This window comes from Bufo gargarizans, chromosome 3 (genome assembly GCF_014858855.1).
Source record: "Bufo gargarizans isolate SCDJY-AF-19 chromosome 3, ASM1485885v1, whole genome shotgun sequence".
NCBI classification, from domain to species: Eukaryota; Metazoa; Chordata; class Amphibia; order Anura; family Bufonidae; genus Bufo; species Bufo gargarizans.
The window spans coordinates 529,581,261-529,602,798 of record NC_058082.1 but is presented as its reverse complement, the minus strand read 5'-3'; the positions used below and the strand labels follow the sequence as shown (position 1 = coordinate 529,602,798).

Genomic DNA, 21,538 nt, shown 5'->3' with positions numbered 1-21,538 from the left:
TACTTTTACATCCGTCAAATTTAATAAATGACATCCAATGTGTAAGAAAAGACAAAAAACAAACAAATATAAAAAGATCCCCAGTGATAGCCCACACTGCAGCTTCTAGCTTCACCCTTGGCAACCGTAAACTATATACAGGGTGGACTGAGAACTTAAAGCAGCCCTGGAAAAAAATAAAAATAAAAGTGGCCCTATGTTGTAGGCAGGTCCAAATTGACAAATTGAAAAACAACATAAGTAGATGGGGTCAGCAATACCATAGTGCAGCACAAAATTCTGCCCCTCCGTGGTGGCCATCAACAGCTGCCATGTTCTGTCCACCTCCTTCAATTGTCTCTAATTAAAATATGGATCATTGGATTTAGAGGTAAGATACAGTAAACCGCCCCAAGACAGCCCTACCTTCAGCATGCCACCTGGACTTTGCTTAGTAATGACCCCTATAGTGCCCCCAGTAGTAAGCCCCCCCAAGTGGCCAAAGAAACAAAAAATACATGCCTGTTCCAAGACAGTGGGTCTTTTCTGGCCTGAGATGCCTGTGTCCCTGCGCCATTTCTACACTGTCTCATATAGTGGCCTGTGGCCTATGAAGCTGAACAGCAGGGCAAGGAGCCATGAGATCCCATGCCCCACCATAGTATTCAACTCTATCATCAACCTGAGGACAGCCATACAGTTGAATTCAGGAGGGCATCTGCAGCATCCAGCTAGATACATATATACCTGAGAGTATCAGATCATTATGTACACAGCCAGTGGCAGTGAGGAGGCCCTGGGTGTGCCACTGTCATCGCCCCAGCGGGAAATTCTCCTATAGGGTCTGTGGCCAGTCCGCCCGACTATATATCACAAAAGAAATGGGACACAATTTTTAAAGATATTTCAGTTACACTTTCAGCTATTAAAAGCAGAATAGAAAAACATGTCTTTTTATTCTATTTTTCTACATTTCCTCAGCTATAAAACATACTAAAATAAAAAAAATGACATAAAAATAAAGCCTCATGTATCGTAAAAAACACAGCAAAATGTATTTGAATAACTGAACAAAAGAAAAAGTTTTTACTTTCAAACCCGCTTGTACTTAAATAAAAGACGAATATTTGTCCGCCCAAAAATAGAAGATGGCCTGGTCTTAACTGGTTAAAGAATGTCATGTGCTTACTGCTGGCTAATTCCTAAGTCTTCCGAACAAGTTAAATTGATTTTCCAGGACTCGTATGTTGAAGACCTGTACTCTGGATAGGTCATTAAAGGGCATCTGTCAGCAGGTTTGTACCTATGAAACTGGCTGACATGTTGTATGTGCACTTGGCAGCTGGAGGCATCTGTGTTGGTCCCATGTTCATGTGTGCCCGCATTGCTGAGAAATATGATGTTTGCAAATATATGCAAATGAGCCTCTAGGAGCAACGAGGCCGTGGCTGTTACACCTAGAGGCTCCGCTGTCTCTGCAACTGCTGGCGCTGGTAATCAAAGTGCAGAGGGAGCAGAATGTCTAGGAGTAATGGTAACGCCCCAGTTGCTCCTAGGGGCTCATTTGCATATATTAAAGCTGCCAGGTGCACATCTCACAGGTCAGCCAGTTTCATAGGTACAAATCTGCTGACAGATGCCATTTAATATGTGATCAATGCGGGTCTGACTCCCAGCACTACCTCTAGTCAGCTGTTTGAAGATGCTGTGGTGCTCTTATGAGTGCGCCGTACATTGTATAGTGGCCACACTTGGTATTGCAGAGCAGGCCCATTCACATGAACAGGACTGCCCTGCATGTTGCCATGTGACCTACTACGAATGTGACTCTACTGGCTTAGGAAGAGGACGCAGCACTCACCGTTCAGCCTCTTCAAACAGTTGATAGGTCATCAATTAATCATTCCTGGAAAATTCGGTTAATAAATATGCATTGGTCATCCCTTAGAATGGCCTCTTCTTGTATGTGTGAATAAGAGGTACGGTGCCTTATTTCTGGAGCGCGGTCTTTTATATTCCAGTAAATGGCTAAAACAGTGCGGTCTCTAAATTGAATTGCTTGCCCTCAATAATAGAATGTATAATCTTTTATTTTTTCATCTGCCAAAAGTCTATGATTAATTTTATAGCTGTAGTGTGATATACTGCGCTGCTTCGCCGAAGCCTTTCTAAATGTATTTTCTTTCTTCCCAGTGGAATTTTTATTCTGCAATTTGGCCTCCACGAAGTCCATACGGAATTGTGTACAGAATTTCAAAGCAAAAAATCTGGACCTCCACGTTCTGGTTAATAACGGTGAGTCGGTGCTTCCTCTTGGAGCGTATTTCTGGATTATCTTTTGTCTGACACCGTAAGGCGCCGTGAAATTGTGAAATTTTATTGGGTGTTTACGACAGGACATTTAGAGCTTTAATACTCCCAATTTACTATAATTGCCAGTAGCTGACAAAATGTAACCTGCTATTTAGGAGAAGATAGGAGTTTGTCAGGATCTCAATTAGCGTTCAATGCCTTCTGAACTTGAATCTCATTTGCCTTGCCGGAGATGCACGTTTCTCATGGGAAATGAGGGAAATTCCTTGTTCTACAAGGCGTCGCCAGTACCTTGATTAAAAGACAAATAGAAGAGTTAATGAGATTTATGCTGGCCATATATATATTGTGATACCAAGCATTAAAGTGTCTCTAACAGCTCAGGAGACATTGATTCTTTCTCACCGTTAATATTGGATTTCCGCTGCCACGTTTGGATATGCACATGATTTTATGCAAATAACCCTCATATATCTAAACCTCTATTTTGCAGTACCTACAGAGCTGTGACTTGTCGTTGAAAGCTCCTTCTATCGGAAATGATAGACTTTTTCATATCGTCGTATTTACTTGTATTTCCCTCCCAGGCATTGAGCTTTGTGAGACGCACACACTCGACTGTTTCATAAATTTTATGTCTAATGACTGCTGTGACTGCATGTCGTTTGAGCTCAGTATGGCTGTTAACTGCCATCATTTAACATCACAATGCGAGTTAGTAAAATGTGTGATGTTGATGTAGCAGATCTGGGTTTGTCAGAAATAAATACATAATGATATCAATCAGGCTCTGTTCACATTGCTATATGTTGGAGTTACGTTGGAGCGTACTCCTCCGATTTCTGTCACTTGTAGTCACAAGTCACCATATAGTGACATATGTCTACCTCTGGCTACAATCAAGATTTATAATGATCTCCGACAACCCCTTTAACCCCTTTCCCGGCGGAAGCCGGGTATTTAAATTTGGCACCCAAACACAAGCCCAGCTGGCGCCAAAGCCGCTGGGTGACTGCTGTTTTAAATTGCAAACGCCTAAGGATAATATCTGCAGTCATCAATAACGGGGATTGCAGATGTTTAACCCTTCAGATGCCATGGTTAAATGTAGCCACAGCATCTAAGAGCTGAAAACCCTGAAGTGCATCGCTTCCGGGGCTGGAACGGCTCCTCGGAGTGGAGATCGGGGGAGCCTTTCATTCCCTTCAGCAGCCTCGGTCTCCCTAAAGGGTCCAAGGCTGCAGCAGCTATGTTCCTACGGAGACCTTGCATGTGACAGGGCATCAAAGGAACATAGTGAACTGCTCAGACTCCAATTCCAATGCATTATGAGTCTATGAGAGAAGCAATTTGATGATCACATGTTTCAAGTTTCTTAGCGGAACTTTTAAAAAGTGTAAAAGAAAACAAAAAAGGTTTTAAAACTATAAAATTTTAAATGGCGTAACAATATAAAAACATCAAAAATTGCCGTTTCACTATTATTTTTGTCACTTTATCTCCCCCCAAAAGATTAATAAAATGTGATTAAAAAGTCGTTCACACCCCAATATGGTAGCCATCTGAAGTACAGATCACCTTAGAATAAAAGAGCCCTCGCACAAGCTCCGTACTTATAAAAGTAATAAAGTTATGAAGGTCAGATTTTGGCTTTGCAAAGAAAATATTTTTTTTTTCCAAAGTTTTGATTTGAAAAACGATATATATGTGGTATCCCTGTAATCATAGTGACCCAGACAATGAAACACACAAGTTTTCTCGCTTAGAAAACGCTGTAAAAACAAAACCCATGAAACTGTAGCGGAATTGTTTTTCCCCAATTCCATCCCATTTGGAATTTTTCTAGCGTCACACTACATTGTATGCAACAGTAAATGGTGCCATTTAAAAGTAGAAATTGTCCTGCAAAAAAAAAAAAATGTGGATGGAAAAATAAAAAAGTTATGGCTCTAGGTTTGCAGGGAGTAAAAAATGAAAATGAAACAACAGAAAATGCCCAGATCCTGAAGGGGTTAAATATGAAATACAATATGTATAGAACTTGGTCACTGTCCTATTTGTGCTTTTCCATTTTGGATAATAAAGTAAAACTCCATTCAAACAACGAGAGGCGCTTTCGGCAAATGCTGTAATGACTGACTCACTGCTCACTGCCAGGATTTAGGCTAGAAAATCACTCACAGTGAAACAATTTCAGAATTACCAGCGCCTTTGAGGACATTAAGACTAATGGTGATCTCTAGACATCGGTGGCCACTGAACTGCAGACAATGTTATAGACAACTAAAGATTAAACTCCATTATTAAGGTGGCTCAGACAACGGAGCCGAAATGTGGCAATGATCTTTGAAAGCCAAGATATGGCAATCAAGCTGTTCAATGTAAAGACGATATTGTGTGCACAGGCGCTATTTCTAGGAAAAATAATTCACATTGCTATCGACTGTACAAAGCGCTATAATCCTACACAATCAGCTGTATGCTAATTCAGCATTTTTGCAGCAGAACAAATCAGTTCAGTACCATTTATCCATCTTACTGAATTAATTCATATCATTATATAATATACAGATGTGTCTACCTAAGTAAGGATTTTACAAATGATGGCCTACAGGCAGGGTAGGTAGGGTCCAACACCCAGCGCCCAGGTCTGCAGTAGTTTTGGCGCTGCAAGTTGGGACAGACAGAAAGAGGACAGACCTGTGGACCCAAATCCCTTCACTTTACTTCAAAATGTTAGATCCCTATATATAGATTTTTTTGAAGTTTATATTCAGTTTTTTTCTCTAAGACCAGCATGTATTGTGAGTAACAATGCTGTAAACTGCAAATAAAAAAATAATTGGGGGTTAGCCAGCACATCCTAGTGCACAGATGCACGTCGCCATGGCGGAAAGCACGAAAGCAAAAAAACACAATGCAGCAGCACCCTGCAAACACAAATAATAAAGTAAATACAATAATGCCATACTCACCACAGAAAATGTAAAATGCTAATGTTGCATTATAAATTAGAGATTCTAGGCAAATACCATACATTTTTGTACAAAATTTGTGCGTGTCCGCCAGCGTCAAGGTGATCTCTTTAGGACAGGAACCTAACACTAAGTACTACATCCACTGGTGCCATACCGCCCTCCATTAAATTCAGGGAATGTAGGTTCCTCATGCATGCTGAGCTCACACTATATTATACCTCTTTGGTGCCTGACTGGCCTCCAATATGTTCAGGGAATGCAGGCTCCACACTTACAGGGAGTGCAGAATTATTAGGCAAGTTGTATTTTTGAGGATTAATTTTATTATTGAACAACAACCATGTTCTCAATGAACCCAAAAAACTCATTAATATCAAAGCTGAATATTTTTGGAAGTAGTTTTTAGTTTGTTTTTAGTTTTAGCTATTTTAGGGGGATATCTGTGTGTGCAGGTGACTATTACTGTGCATAATTATTAGGCAACTTAACAAAAAACAAATATATACCCAATTATTTATTTTTTACCAGTGAAACCAATATAACATCTCAACATTCACAAATATACATTTCTGACATTCAAAAACAAAACAAAAACAAATCAGTGACCAATATAGCCACCTTTCTTTGCAAGGACACTCAAAAGCCTGCCATCCATGGATTATTTCAGTGTTTTGATCTGTTCACCATCATCATTGCGTGCAGAAGCAACCACAGCCTCCCAGACACTGTTCAGAGAGGTGTACTGTTTTCCCTCCTTGTAAATCTCACATTTGATGATGGACCACAGGTTCTCAATGGGGTTCAGATCAGGTGAACAAGGAGGCCATGTCATTAGTTTTTCTTCTTTTATACCCTTTCTTGCCAGCCACGCTGTGGAGTACTTAGACGCGTGTGATGGAGCATTGTCCTGCATGAAAATCATGTTTTTCTTGAAAGATGCAGACTTCTTCCTGTACCACTGCTTGAAGAAGGTGTCTTCCAGAAACTGGCAGTAGGACTGGGAGTTGAGCTTGACTCCATCCTCAACCCGAAAAGGCCCCACAAGCTCATCTTTGATGATACCAGCCCAAACCAGTACTCCACCTCCACCTTGTTGGCGTCTGAGTCGGACTGGAGCTCTCTGCCCTTTACCAATCCAGCCACGGGCCCATCCATCTGGCCCATCAAGACTCACTCTCATTTCATCAGTCCATAAAACCTTAGAAAAATCAGTCTTGAGATATTTCTTGGCCCAGTCTTGACGTTTCAGCTTGTGTGTCTTGTTCAGTGGTGGTCTCTGAGTATTGCACACCTTGTGCTTTTGGGCACTCCAGTGATGTTGCAGCTCTGAAATATGGCCAAACTGGTGGCAAGTGGCATCTTGGCAGCTGCACGCTTGACTTTTCTCAGTTCATGGGCAGTTATTTTGCGCCTTGGTTTTTCCACACGCTTCTTGCGACCCTGTTGACTATTTTGAATGAAACACTTGATTGTTCGATGATCACGCTTCAGAAGCTTTGCAATTTTAAGAGTGCTGCATCCCTCTGCAAGATATCTCACTATTTTTGACTTTTCTGAGCCTGTCAAGTCCTTCTTTTGACCCATTTTGCCAAAGGAAAGGAAGTTGCCTAATAATTATGCACACCTCATTAGACCACACCCCTTCTCATTACAGAGATGCACATCAACTAATATGCTTAATTGGTAGTAGGCTTTCGAGCCTATACAGCTTGGAGTAAGACAACATGCATAAAGAGGATGATGTGGTCAAAATACTCATTTGCCTAATAATTCTGCACTCCCTGTATGCTGAGCTTACTCTGTATTCCACCTCTCCTGGTGCCAAATGGCCTCTAATAAATGCAGGGATAGCAGGCTACAGCTTTTTACTTGCACTAATTAAAATCTACCTACGGGACAGACAGGTTGGTTAGGAGTGCATGACTAATGGAGTCAGACACACCTCCAATGCAGACTGCAAAGAAAAAAAAATCGGGGGGTTAGCCAGGACATCCCAGTGCAGAGGTGCATATCGCCATGGCTGAAAGCACAAAAGCAAACAATGCAACAGAACTCTGCAAACACAAATAATAAAGTAAATAAAATTGTGGCATACTCACTATAGAAATGTACTAATGCTAACGCTACTTTATAAATGTGAGATTCTTGACAAATACATTTTGTACAAAATTATCTGTGCCTGTCTGCCAGTGTCAAGGGGATTTTTAGGACAGGAACCTAACTCTAAATACTACATCCGCTGGTGCCATACTGGCCTCCATTAAATTCAGGAAATGCAAGTTCCATATGCTTGCTGAGCCCACACTATATTGTACCTCTTTGGTGCCAAAATGGCCTCTGTTCAGGGAATAACAGGCACCAGTGGATATAGTATTTAGTGTTAGGTTCCTGTCCTAAAGAGATCGCCTTGACGCTGGCGGACACGCACAAATAATTTGTACAAAAGTATTTGCCAAGAATCTCACATTTATAATGTAGCATTAGTAGATTTTCTATAGTGAGGATGGCACTATTGTATTTACTTTATTATCTGTGTTTGCAGAGTGCTGTTGCATTGTTTGTTTTTAACAATGCTGTAACATACAAATCAGAACTCTATTCCGTAGGAAATATATCTGAGGATAATATAAGGGCTTTCTTCTTCTGAAGACAAATTGTGCATAGTTTAGGCCACTTTGTTTTTCCTTGCTGTTCTCTTTTCCAGTGACTGCTCCTGACAGCAGCGATTTATTTTTGTAAGCACAACATTTATGTTTGATGTTTTGTTGATTTCTTTCCGAAAGCCTACCAATGATAAATGGTGCTGCATATTAAGAGATGATAAAAGAACACATTTCTTTAGTGCCTTGATTTTGAAACTGGTAATATATACTATGTAGATGTATGTAACTTTTCACACATCCGCAAAATGGGTCCGCATCCGTTCCCCAATTTTCCAGAACGCGCGCTGACCCATTCATTTTCAATGGGACCGCAAAAGATGCGGACAGCACACCGTGTGCTGTCCGCATCCGCACTTTCGTTCTGCAGCCTTGCAAAAAAATAGAACATGTACTATTCTTGTCCGCAGACACAGACAAGAAAAGGCATTTCTATTATAGTGCCGGTCATGTGCGGTCCGCAAAATGCGGAATGCACATAGCAGGTGTCCGTGTTTTTTTGCGGACTGTAAAACAGTTGTAGACGTGTGCACGGACCCTTACCCTGTTAACATGGATACTATATGTGCGTGTGTCTTGTAAATGTTTTCCCCTCAAACACTATGGGGGAGATTTATCGTCCTCCTACGGCTTGCCTTTGGTGTTAAACAAAAATAAAAATAAAGTTGCAAGACCTGATTTTGTGTTTTTCTAAATGCCTTTATGACTGAATTTAGTCACAACTGGCTTTTTTTTTTTGCCACCCTCACCCGTTTCTGAAAAGGGAGCGTAACAAGGGCATGGTGTGCACGGGTCCATCCCTAGCATATTTACCATCATTTACAACTGTGCCTCATCATAAATTACATGTATCCTCTAGAGCAGGCATGGCCAACCTGTGGCTCTCCAGCTGTTGTAAAACTACAATTCCCACCATGCCCTGCTGTAGGCTGATAGCTGTTGGCAGTCTGGGCATGCTGGGAGTTGTAGTTTTGCAACATCTGGAGAGGCTCAGGTTGGCCATCCCTGCTCTAGAGCTACAAGACCTATCAAGATCGCATGGGTGCATGCCGGTGTTGATAAATCAGAGCATACATTTCCAAATTTGCTGCTGCTAGGGATGATCGAACCTGTGGAGGTTCGGTTCAGGTTTGACAATTTTTTCTAAAAATTGTTCGGACCTGAACCTGTTTGGGCTGAACCAAATTGGCTCCAATTGCCCTGGAAATTGCTATGCAGCACCCTCTAGACTCCTAGGACTCATTCTTTTTTTTTTCTGAATTTTTGGCTTTTTCTCTTTTCCTCCCTAAGCTCTTGAACTCAATGACATCATAGCTATGGGTAAACGCATGGTTGACTGTGTTAACAAACAGCCTGTATAAAACAAAAAATGTGTTAGCATGTGTTATGCTTTTTCATATTCCAAAGCTTCCAAAAATTTACGCTTTTCATGGAAGGGGAGGGGGGGGGGGAGCTGTCCAGATGGTATTTAAACACACAGGATAAAAACTTTTTAAAGTGGCTTGTTGGGGGACCAAGTGTCCAAAAATGATGCCTTGACGGGTCAGGATGCCTGCTGATATGACATGCACAATTTTTTATTTTCAGAAGGAAAAGTGGCTTGTTGTGATCAAGCCAAAACAATTCTCCCTTTTGATTAGGACTAGCAGCAGTACAGTGTCGATGTGAAAAGGGTAGGGTAATAAGAGGCACATGGCTGCAATGGTAGCAGCAGCAGAAGTAGCATAGCATGGAACATACAAGCAGGGCCTGCCTTAGGTGTTCAGGCGCCCTGTGCGAGCTAACCTTGTGGCGCCCCCCCCCCCCCCAAAAAAAAAAACACTGCTTGTTGCTGGCATCATGGCATAGGCTGGCTGACTATCCAACCAAGTAGTTACCAGCCCGCACACCCCAAAGGCCGGTGTAATGTTATACTTCCCTACTTCGTGAGATCTCCCTACCCTCGTCACTTCCGGTCGCACCGGACATGACGTGAGGAGGTGTGCAGCGCCACGCAGGCGCACAACGACAGGTTAGGGAAATTTCACAGCAGAGTGCGCATGCGCCAGGAGCCTCGCCGGCGGTTAGGGTAGGGAAAAACTATGGGCCAGTGCGCAGGCGCAGTGATCGGATGGATGTTCTCAGCTGGACACCGGCCGACACTGCGCATGCACCGGGAGCCTCACCAGCGGTTAGGGAAGGGAAAAATTACGTACGGGCCAGTGCTTTTTCCCTACCCTAACCGCCGGCGAGGCTCCCAGCGCATGCGCACTCTGCTGTGAAATTTCCCTAACCCGTCGTTGTGCGCAGTGCGCCCCCCCAATATAATAAACATTGGTGGCGCAGTGCGCCCCTCCCAACACCCCAGTATGATAAACATTGGTGGCGCAGTGCGCCACCCCAACACCCCAGTATAATAAACATTGGTGGCGCAGTGCGCCCCCCCAACACCCCAGTATAATAAACATTGGTGGCGCAGTGCGCCCCCCCAATATAATAAACATTGGCGCAGTGCGCCCCCCCAATATAGCAAACATGAGCGCAGTGCGCCCCCCAATATAACAAACATGAGCGCAGTGCGCCCCCCCAATATAACAAACATGAGCGCAGTGCGCCCCCCAATATAATAAACATTGGTGGTTCAGTGTGCCCCCCCAACACCCCAGTATAATAAACATTGGTGGCGCAGTGCACCCCCCATATAATAAACATTGGTGGCGCAGTGGGCAGTGCCAATGAGGGTTAAAAAATAAAAAAATAATTAACTCACCTCCTCCAATTGATCGTCTCCTGTTTTTTCTTCAGAACCTGTCAAAGGACCTGTGGTGACATCACTGTGCTCATCACATGATGCATCACATGATCCATCACCATGGTAATGGGCCATGTGATGAGCTCAGTGACGTCACCACAGGTCCTGAAGAAACAGGAGACCGGCAGCTACCCGATCAACTGGAGGAGGTGAGTTAATTTTTTTTATTATTTTTTAACCCTCATTGGCACTTCCCACTGTGCCACCAACGTTTCTTATACTGGGGTGTTGGGGGGGAGGGGGCCGCACTGTGCCACCAATGTTTCTTATTCTGGGGTGTTGAGGGGGGGGGGGGCGCACTGTGCCACCAACGTTTCTTATACAAATACAGGAGGCGGGTGCCGGAATCAAATAGCCGGCACCCGACCTCTGTGACAGGGAGCTGTGATCAGCGGCAGTTAACCCCTCAGGTACCGCACCTGAAGGGTTAACTCAACTGCAGCTGATCGCAGCTCCCTGTCACAGAGGTCGGGTGCCGGCTATTTGATTCCGGCACCCGCCTCCTGTATTTGTATTACAGGTCAGTTATCTTCATTGGTGGCGCAGTGGCCTCAGCCCCTCCCCTCCTCCTCCCATCTCTCTTCTTATTGGCAGCTGCGGGGGCAGCAGGCAGGTCAGACACAGGGGAGGAGGAACGAATCAGGTCAGACAGGGGAGGGCGAGATGGAGGGAGCGCCCCGAGGGAGAACACAAGTGCAGCCTCGCCTGCCGCATATTACATTGCGAGCTGTCGGCCGCCCAGCGCCCCTGTTGCTATGGCGCCCTGTGCGGCCGCACAGCCCGCACACCCCAAAGGCCGGCCCTGCATACAAGGCAGTAGTAGTAGTAAAAGTAGTAGTGCAGATGCATACAGTTAATAGTGGTGGCAGTAGGGAATTAGCAGTGAGGAGCAGCAGCTGAGGCAGCAGCAGCCATATGATGGATGTTGGCAGGCAGCAGCATGGTTGAGGCAGCAGCCTTAAAGAAGATCATTGTAGGCAGGCTGCAGCAGTGGCATGATGGCAGCAGCAGCATTTTGGAGGGAGCAGCAGCCGTTCGGAACATGATGAAAGGCAGGCAGCAGTGGCATGATGGCGATGGTGACATGACTGAGGCAGCAGCCATACAGAACATGATGGTAGGCAGGGCGGCAGGCACACAGCAACAGTGGCAAGATGGGGCACTGTCAGCAAGGCCAGATCTATTCATCGGCCTCAGCCGGAGGAGTGTGAAAATCCTCCCAAATTCAGGCTTGGTTCATTTAGACAAATGTGATGTTTTGACACTTAGAGGGCAACTTGTTCAGTTTTGGTGCCACCATGCCCTCTGTGGCGTGGAAAACCCTCTCCGAGATGACACTGAAGGCTGGGTAAGAAAAAAGAAAGATAGTGTACTGTACCAGTTTGGGACACTGTTTCATTCTGCCCAGAAATCCATGCGGTCAGAGAAAAGGGAATGCACCAGAGTGAAGGTGGGCCTGAACCTGGGTGCTGAGGTGGGAGGTCTTGGCTTGCTGATTGACGCAGAACTTCAAAAAGGTATATTGAGGAGACTTAACTGGCTGCTGTTGCTGTGAGTTCTGCTGCTTGTGGTGGCAGGAAGGGGGTTACTCTGCAGGGAGTGGAGAGAGGCCTCCTTTTCAGATACACTGACGGCTGGCATCTGCTCACCGAAAGCTGTGGCAAGGGTTTCCTGACTATAACGTAATTTGGCCACTCTTCGAAGGGAGGAAAACATTCCCCCATTTTGCTTTGCTTCTAAAATCCTGAAGAAAAAACACAATGCAACAGCACTCTGCAAACACAAATAAAGTACAATAATGCCATAGTTATAGAAAATATTCTGGTGCTAATGCTATGCTTATTTTATAAATTTGAGATTCTTGGCAAATACCTTGTGTACAAAATTATTTGTCCCTGTCTGCCGGCGTCAAGGCGATCTCTATGAGATGGGAACCTAACACTAAATACTACCTGTTATAGTGCCATACTGGCCACCATAAAATACAGGGAATGCAGGTTCCACTCTGCCTTTTACTGCTTTTAGTGCCATAATGGCCTTCATTAAATCCAGGGAATGCAGGTCCAACATGTTATCCATTAATCATCAGACATGACAGTAAGGATGCGAGAGTACAGGTCGCCATTTTGGCCAGCGTGCCCAATGAACCAGTTGTTTCCAACTCTGAGATAATTGGGTGTCGTGGCTGGTGTCACTGTCATCGCCATCATCCTTTTGCTTCTCTAAATCCTCCTTCAGCGCTAGCACCTCATCCTCCTACTCCTCCCCATGAGAGTTTCTTATTGTGGGTCCCCAACAGCTACAGGGCGGACAGCAAGATGCGTTAGCTGTTCTTCTTCCTCCTCTGTTGCATGAGCATCATCGTCTCTTCTATGATGCATATGAGGGGGATGAGGGACAACTGCAACATGAACAGCAGGAGCTGCTTGACCTGGCAAACAACATGGTGCATGAAAAAATTGTTCTTTGATTTCTGTGGCTTTTACAGATGCTCTATTAATTGGTGTAGCTGCAGACCATTCTGTCACTGCAAGTCCAGGAGAGAGTTCCTCACCACGTGAGACTAGCTGAAAAGAGGGACAGTCTCCTTTACATTGCATCTTGCTCAGAAATGTAAACCACGCGGTACCGTTTGTATTGTGTCCGTCTCCAAAGTGGAATGGAGAACTGAACTAATGCAAACTGATGCATTCTGAGCGAATCCTTTTCCATTCAGAATGCATTAGAATGCAAACTGATCCGTTTTGGACCGCTTGTGAGAGCCCTGAACGGATCTCAGAAACAGAAAGCCAAAACGTGAAATGTGAAAGTAGACTAAACCGCTAGCCCGCTACTCTTTGTATTGTAAGACACACTAATATGCTATTTTCCTAAACTGAAAACCAAACAAAAATAAATTTGAAATGTCTGGAGATGCAACAACATGGATTTCAGCCTAGTACTTCACACTATACCAGAGACTGGGACAAATATAAAACCGCTAGTACTCTACCCTTTGTATTGTCAGACTCATTGATATGCTATTTCCCCAAACGTCACTTTTTAACTGAGATTTAAAAAACCTACCGTATTTTTCACCCTATAAGACGCACCCCCCCCCCCAAAAAAAAAGAAGTGGGGGGGGGAAATGGCAGTGTGTCTTATGGGGCAAATACAGCCATTTGCACTGATACATCGCCGACCGCGATGCTGCACAGTGCGTCCGGCGGTGTATCAGCAGGGAGGGCCGGCATCTGGTATTGTAATGGCAGTCACTGTATTCTATTACACCGGGCCCCGCTTACTGTAGTAATAATAGGTAACGTGTAGGCATGGGCACTGTTTTAAACTATAGTAATCCTCTGCAGCATAGAGAAATCCATGTAGTACGGTGCTCACTGCGTCACGCACCTGCTACACCTGCTTCATTCATAAAGTGGGAGGCGCAGGCGTGTGACGTAGTGAATGACGTTACGCTGCCGCCGCCCGCCCGGCCTGCCTACAGGAGTTTCAAGTGAGTACTGTACTACATGGATTTTTCTATACTACAGAGGATTACTATAGCTTAAAATAGCGTCCATGCCTACACCTATTAATATTACAGTGAGCGGGGCCCAGTGTAATAGAATGCAGTGTCTGCACCGGGCCCCACTGCCATTAAAACACCAGATGCCGGCCCCCACACCCTGTATTGGGGGTCATTCACTATTTTACACAGGGACAGTTATGGGGGGGGGGGGGGATCTGTGGATGACACTGTTATGGGGGGAATCTGTGGATGACACATATATAGCGTCTTATGTTATATATGTGTCATCCACAGATCCCTCCCATAGCAGTGTCATCCACAGATCCCTCCCATAGCAGTGTCATCTACAGATCCCTCCCATAGCAGTGTCATCCATAGATCCCCCTCCCATAGCAGTGTCATCCATAGATCCCCCTCCCATAGCAGTGTCATCCATAGATCCCCCTCCCATAGCAGTGTCATCCATAGATCCCCCCATAACAGTGTCATCCATAGACCCCCCCAACAGTGTCATCCATAGACCCCCCCATAAGTGTCTGTGGATCTGTGGATGACACTGTTATGGGGGGAATCTGTGGATGACACATATATAGCGTCTTATGTTATATATGTGTCATCCACAGATCCCTCCCATAGCAGTGTCATCCACAGATCCCTCCCATAGCAGTGTCATCTACAGATCCCTCCCATAGCAGTGTCATCCATAGATCCCCCTCCCATAGCAGTGTCATCCATAGATCCCCCTCCCATAGCAGTGTCATCCATAGATCCCCCCCCCCACAGTGCCATCCACAGATCCCCCCCATAATAGTGTCATCCACAGACCACCATTAGTTTAAAACCTACCAAAAGCAGAAAATAAATAGTCTTACAGATAGCTGCTGTTGATGTTCTGCAGCAGCAGCTACTGTGTTCTAAGGCAGTAATTGGAGCTGAAAGGTACATCCAGGCACACCCAGCCTCAGCTCCTCACATCTCACTTCCTGGCTGACAGATTTCCCTGCCTTTCCCTATTCTGAACAATTCTTCGTTCTAGCCTTTCCCTTCAGTGTCCCTGACCGTAGAATGGAAGCTTGATTGTGACTGAACAGATTGTTTTCTGTCAGACACTGCAAGACCCATCCGCCCTCATTCACAGCCCAAGACAGAATGACATCCTGCTCTTTCTTCAAGGGCACTTCCTTGCCTGCTGCAGCACTTATTGTCTGTCAGTCTGTGAGCCAATCCGGGCAAACCCTCCCTGCCCACTTCCTCTTAGGGTCAAGTGGGCATCCTTCTTCTTCCTACCTAGTGCTTTTTCCCACTGAAGTGTGCCATTTTCCTGAGTTTGTCCAAAACGAACCAGAAAAGGTTCGGGTTAGGATGCAGTACGGAATTTTGCAAAGTTACAAACTGGTTCTCTCCTCTCTAGCTGCTGCCTGTTTGTCATTCTGTGCAGTCCGTTACAATAGGGCAGGGGTGTCAAACTCAAATTCATCGGGGGCCACATCAGCAGTTTGGTCACCGTCAAAGGGCCGGTTGTATTGGACTTATGGGGGATCTGTGGGTGACACTTATGGGGGATCTGTGGGTGACACTTATGGGGGATCTTGTGGGTGACACTTATGGGGGATCTGTGGTGACACTTATGGGGGATCTATGGTGACACTTATGGGGGATCTGTGGTGACACTTATGGGGGATCTGTGGGTGACACTTATGGGGGATCTGTGGGTGACACTTATGGGGGATCTGTGGTGACACTTATGGGGGATCTGTGGGTGACACTTATGGGGGATCTGTGGTGACACTTATGGGGGATCTGTGGTGACACTTATGGGGGATCTGTGGGTGACACTTATTGGGGATCTGTGGGTGACACTTATGGGGGATCTGTGGGTGACACTTATGGGGGATCTGTGGGTGACACTTATGGGGGATCTGTGGGTGACACTTATGGGGGATCTGTGGGTGACACTTATGGGGGATCTGTGGTGACACTTATGGGGGATCTATGGTGACACTTATGGGGGATCTGTGGTGACACATATGGGGGATCTGTGGGTGACACTTATGGGGGATCTGTGGGTGACACTTATGGGGGATCTGTGGTGACACTTATGGGGGATCTGTGGGTGACACTTATGGGGGATCTGTGGTGACACTTATGGGGGATCTGTGGGTGACACTTATGGGGGATCTGTGGGTGACACTTATGGGGGATCTTGTGGGTGACACTTATGGGGGATCTGTGGTGACACTTATGGGGGATCTGTGGTGACACTTATGGGGGATCTGTGGTGACACTTATGGGGGATCTGTGGGTGACACTTATGGGGGATCTGTGGGTGACACTTATGGGGGATCTGTGGTGACACTTATGGGGGATCTGTGGGTGACACTTATGGGGGATCTGTGGTGACACTTATGGGGGATCTGTGGTGACACTTATGGGGGATCTGTGGTGACACTTATGGGGGATCTGTGGGTGACACTTATGGGGGATCTGTGGGTGACACTTATGGGGGATCTGTGGGTGACACTTATGGGGGATCTGTGGGTGACACTTATGGGGGATCTGTGGGTGACACTTATGGGGGATCTGTGGGTGACACTTATGGGGGATCTGTGGGTGACACTTATGGGGGATCTGTGGGTGACACTTATGGGGGATCTGTGGGTGACACTTATGGGGGATCTGTGGGTGACACTTATGGGGGATCTGTGGGTAACACTTATGGGGGATCTGTGGGTGACACTTATGGGGGATCTGAGGGTGACACTTATGGGGGATCTGTGGGTGACACTTATGGGGGATCTGTGGGTGACACTTATGGGGGATCTGTGGGTGACACTTATGGGGGATCTGTGGGTACTTACAACTACAAGCGCTCGCCGCTCGGTAGGCAGGAGGGAGGAGGCAGGCCGGGAGGACTGGCGCTGACAGCGTAAGTCATACGTCATGCGCCCACGCCGCCTGCTTCATTCATAAAGTGGGCGGCGCAGGCGCGTGACGTATGACTCACACTGCCAGCGCCCAGCCTGCCTCCTCCCTCCTCTCAATCTCGGCGAGCGCTTGTAGTTTTATTATCACTTCCTGCACGGGCCGCCTGCAGGAAGTGATAATAAAAGGTGAAGGCCGGCGGCGGGCCACATGACAAGGTCTGGCGGGCCGGATTCGGCCCGCGGGCCTTGTGTTTGACACCCGTGCAATAGGGTAAAAAAAAATATATAATAAATCTGTTCAATCCATTCAAGGACAGAGTATAAAAAAGTTAAAAAATATAATAGTATAATATAAATAGTAAAAATAAATCTACACAAAAAATAACCGCCCTGAAAAACTGGTATCTTTGTAAATTGTTCTCCTACCTCTAGCCAAGACGCAATTGTTTAAAAGTGGATGTGTGATATATTTTACAGTAGACAATGATGTAAACAAATACATAGTCTACTTTAGAGTAATATTCTATTACAGGGAGTGCAGAATTATTAGGCAAGTTGTATTTTTGAGGATTAATTTTATTATTGAACAACAACCATGTTCTCAATGAACCCAAAAAACTCATTAATATCAAAGCTGAATATTTTTGGAAGTAGTTTTTAGTTTGTTTTTAGTTTTAGCTATTTTAGGGGGATATCTGTGTGTGCAGGTGACTATTACTGTACATAATTATTAGGCAACTTAACAAAAAACAAATATATACCCATTTCAATTATTTATTTTTACCAGTGAAACCAATATAACATCTCAACATTCACAAATATACATTTCTGACATTCAAAAACAAAACAAAAACAAATCAGTGACCAATATAGCCACCTTTCTTTGCAAGGACACCCAAAAGCCTGCCATCCATGGATTCTGTCAGTGTTTTGATCTGTTCACCATCAACATTGCGTGCAGCAGCAACCACAGCCTCCCAGACACTGTTCAGAGAGGTGGACTGTTTTCCCTCCTTGTAAATCTCACATTTGATGATGGACCACAGGTTCTCAATGGGGTTCAGATCAGGTGAACAAGGAGGCCATGTCATTAGATTTTCTTCTTTTATACCCTTTCTTGCCAGCCATGCTGTGGAGTACTTGGACGCGTGTGATGGAGCATTGTCCTGCATGAAAATCATGTTTTTCTTACCTTGCAGACTTCTTCCTGTACCACTGCTTGAAGAAGGTGTCTTCCAGAAACTGGCAGTAGGACTGGAAGTTGAGCTTGACTCCATCCTCAACCCAAAAAGGCCCCACAAGCTCATCTTTGATGATACCAGCCCAAACCAGTACTCCACCTCCACCTTGCTGGCGTCTGAGTCGGACTGGAGCTCTCTGCCCTTTACCAATCCAGCCATCTGGCCCATCAAGACTCACTCTCATTTCATCAGTCCATAAAACCTTAGAAAAATCAGTCTTGAGATATTTCTTGGCCCAGTCTTGACGTTTCAGCTTGTGTGTCTTGTTCAGTGGTGGTCGTCTTTCAGCCTTTCTTACCTTGGCCATGTCTCTGAGTATTGCACACCTTGTGCTTTTGGGCACTCCAGTGATGTTGCAGCTCTGAAATATGGCCAAACTGGTGGCAAGTGGCATCTTGGCAGCTGCACGCTTGACTTTTCTCAGTTCATGGGCAGTTATTTTGCGTCTTGGTTTTTCCACACGCTTCTTGCGACCCTGTTGACTATTTTGAATGAAACGCTTGATTGTTCGATGATCACGCTTCAGAAGCTTTGCAATTTTAAGAGTGCTGCATCCCTCTGCAAGATATCTCACTATTTTTGCCTTTTCTGAGCCTGTCAAGTCCTTCTTTTGACCCATTTTGCCAAAGGAAAGGAAGTTGCCTAATAATTATGCACACCTGATATAGGGTGTTGGTGTCATTAGACCACACCCCTTCTCATTACAGAGATGCACATCACCTAATATGCTTAATTGGTAGTAGGCTTTCGAGCCTATACAGCTTGGAGTAAGACAACATGCATAAAGAGGATGATGTGGTCAAAATACTCATTTGCCTAATAATTCTGCACGTAGTGTATTGCCAGAAACAAAAGCTAAATTGTAAAAAAAAAAAAAAAAAAAAAAGTTGAAGTTTAAATTAACCCTTATAATTTATATGTATAATACTGATATGAAAAAAAAAAAAATTATTTCCAACAAGAGCACAGAAAATCACATTGTTAACCCAAAAAAATAAAAAGTCATAGCCATTTAACACACCCTTCGTCCTGAAGACCAAAATTACCCTCGTACTGAATCTGTTAAAGGGGTTTTCCGGAACTTATCTATAGAAGCTATCCTTGGGTTATCAATATCTAATCTGCATTGGTTCAACTCCTGGCACCCCCAGTGGTCAGTTGTTTTCACTAGCTGCAGTGTCTAAAGAAATAGTACCCCAACCAAATCCTCTCTTAAATAAGCTTTGTTCAGCTTTGTTAAAGGGTAGTTACCCAGAAAGAGCTGGATTTCTGGTATGAAACATATTTCCTTTCCTTTTGGAAAGAATACTAGCTGGAATGTCTTTTTCTAGAGAAGCATTATATGGAGATACAGCTGACATTAGAAATAATGACTTTATCTTTTTTTGCTTTTTAGCTTTTCTGACAAAAAGGATAGGAAAGATAATTCCTTCTTATGCCAACTGATGTTAGACATGCTAGTATTCATATATTTTCCTAGAAACCAAGAGGAGGGTTGCCTAGTGTACAATAGTCATCACATATATTAACTAGCCCTTATAATAGAAATACTACCCAGCCAAAGGGCCTCTCAACAAGAAAAGCTGATTCTATCTGCTCTGATAAAGGGCATTTGTCACCATGAAATAACTAGTTGCTGATGTGAGGCTGGCGTAGCTATTTTTCTAATTAGGCTATGTACATCTGTTTAAAAGGCTAAACAATGACTGGAAGACTATGCTGTAGTTATGAAACACTTAGCTTTTGTTAATATGTTTTGGAAAGAAAGCTGATTGCACTTGTTTTTCACATGTGGGTCTCTCTTGAATTGGAAAAATTTGGGTTTGTTAGAATCCAGCTTAAAAAAAAAAAAATCATGATGAATTTCATATTGACATAATTGATTTGCTAATCTCTATATGTATATTTATACATATATCCTGCTTCATAGATCAATTTTCCCCTGTTTGCTTATCATCTAAGTTTTTGGTGGTAGCCTCAATCTGTTCAATGAATGCTTTTTCATAATCAGGTTTTTATCTATTGCTGTACTTGCATCGCCATATAATTCTTCTATGGAAAAGAGACATGTAAGCTAGTCTCATTTCCAAAAGGAAAGGAAAACTGTCTGATACCAGGAATTCAGCTCTTTCTGGGTAACTACCCTTTAACAGAGCTAAGCAGATAAACTTTGCTTGGATGCCTGAGAGGCCTTTGTTGGAGTACTATTTCTTCTTCTGGAGGGTGCCATGTATTGATGATGAGTTTAGTAAGCCAGTTTTCCTCTGCGTCTCTGGGAAAGATGTATGAAAATTAGCACATCTTACATCTGCTGGCATCAGGAATGCTAATTTGAATATATTTCCCAGAAATCCAGAGGAGCATTCCCTGGCCTACAATAATCCGTACACGTACTACGCATTCTATGTGCTCTTCATATGGATAATGGATATACACTCACCTAAAGAATTATTAGGAACACCTTTTCTATTTCTCATTAATAGTGAAAGGAAAAAATTAATTAAGTTGTCCTATAAAGGTGAGAGCAGTGCAAACGCACCTCTCACCAAGGTACTGCTGTCAAGCGTAAGAGAAAAATCAAAGGGGCAGTAACAATTAAAACGTGATGTTTATTAGTATGACTAAAACAAGTAAAGTCCCCTTACAAGACAAACATATTATATTATTATTATTCAGAAAAAGACCGGCACTCACTTCTGGCGATTCAGTTGGCTTTATTCAAAGCATTCAAGGCAACACGTGTTTCGGCTCAACACTGAGCCTTTGTCAAGCATAATGAATTAAATTACAAGACAATTTAAATAGAGCGCCATATCCGGCGTTCAGACGTGATGACGTCACACTGTCATGGTTACAATGTATACACAAAATGAAAAAACAAGATAGAAACAAAACAGTTGTAACTGAAGACGGATCACTTCAATCAGTGATCACAATAATAGATACATACTTATAAATATTTATAAAAAAAGAAGAAAGAAAAAAGTAAAGATGGCAGACATGTAGTGCAGCCAGATATACAGAAGCCGATTTGAAAATAAAATGTTTACAGTCAATATCCTGAGACATCTACATCTCTTACATGCTAAACATAATTCAACATTTTTTTTATATATATTTCGCATTATTAGCAAATTATTTTCG

At 44.0% G+C, this 21,538-nt stretch overlaps 1 protein-coding gene across 1 annotated transcript in view; it reads left to right on the top strand.

The window, feature by feature from the left end:
- DHRSX (dehydrogenase/reductase X-linked) overlaps positions 1-21,538 on the top strand; it is a 396,361-nt gene that overhangs the window by 239,458 nt on the left and 135,365 nt on the right. Inside the window, exon 4 of the mRNA XM_044284034.1 lies at positions 2,173-2,274. Within this exon, the coding sequence (XP_044139969.1) occupies positions 2,173-2,274 (102 nt within the window). The remainder of the gene's footprint in view (positions 1-2,172; positions 2,275-21,538) is intronic.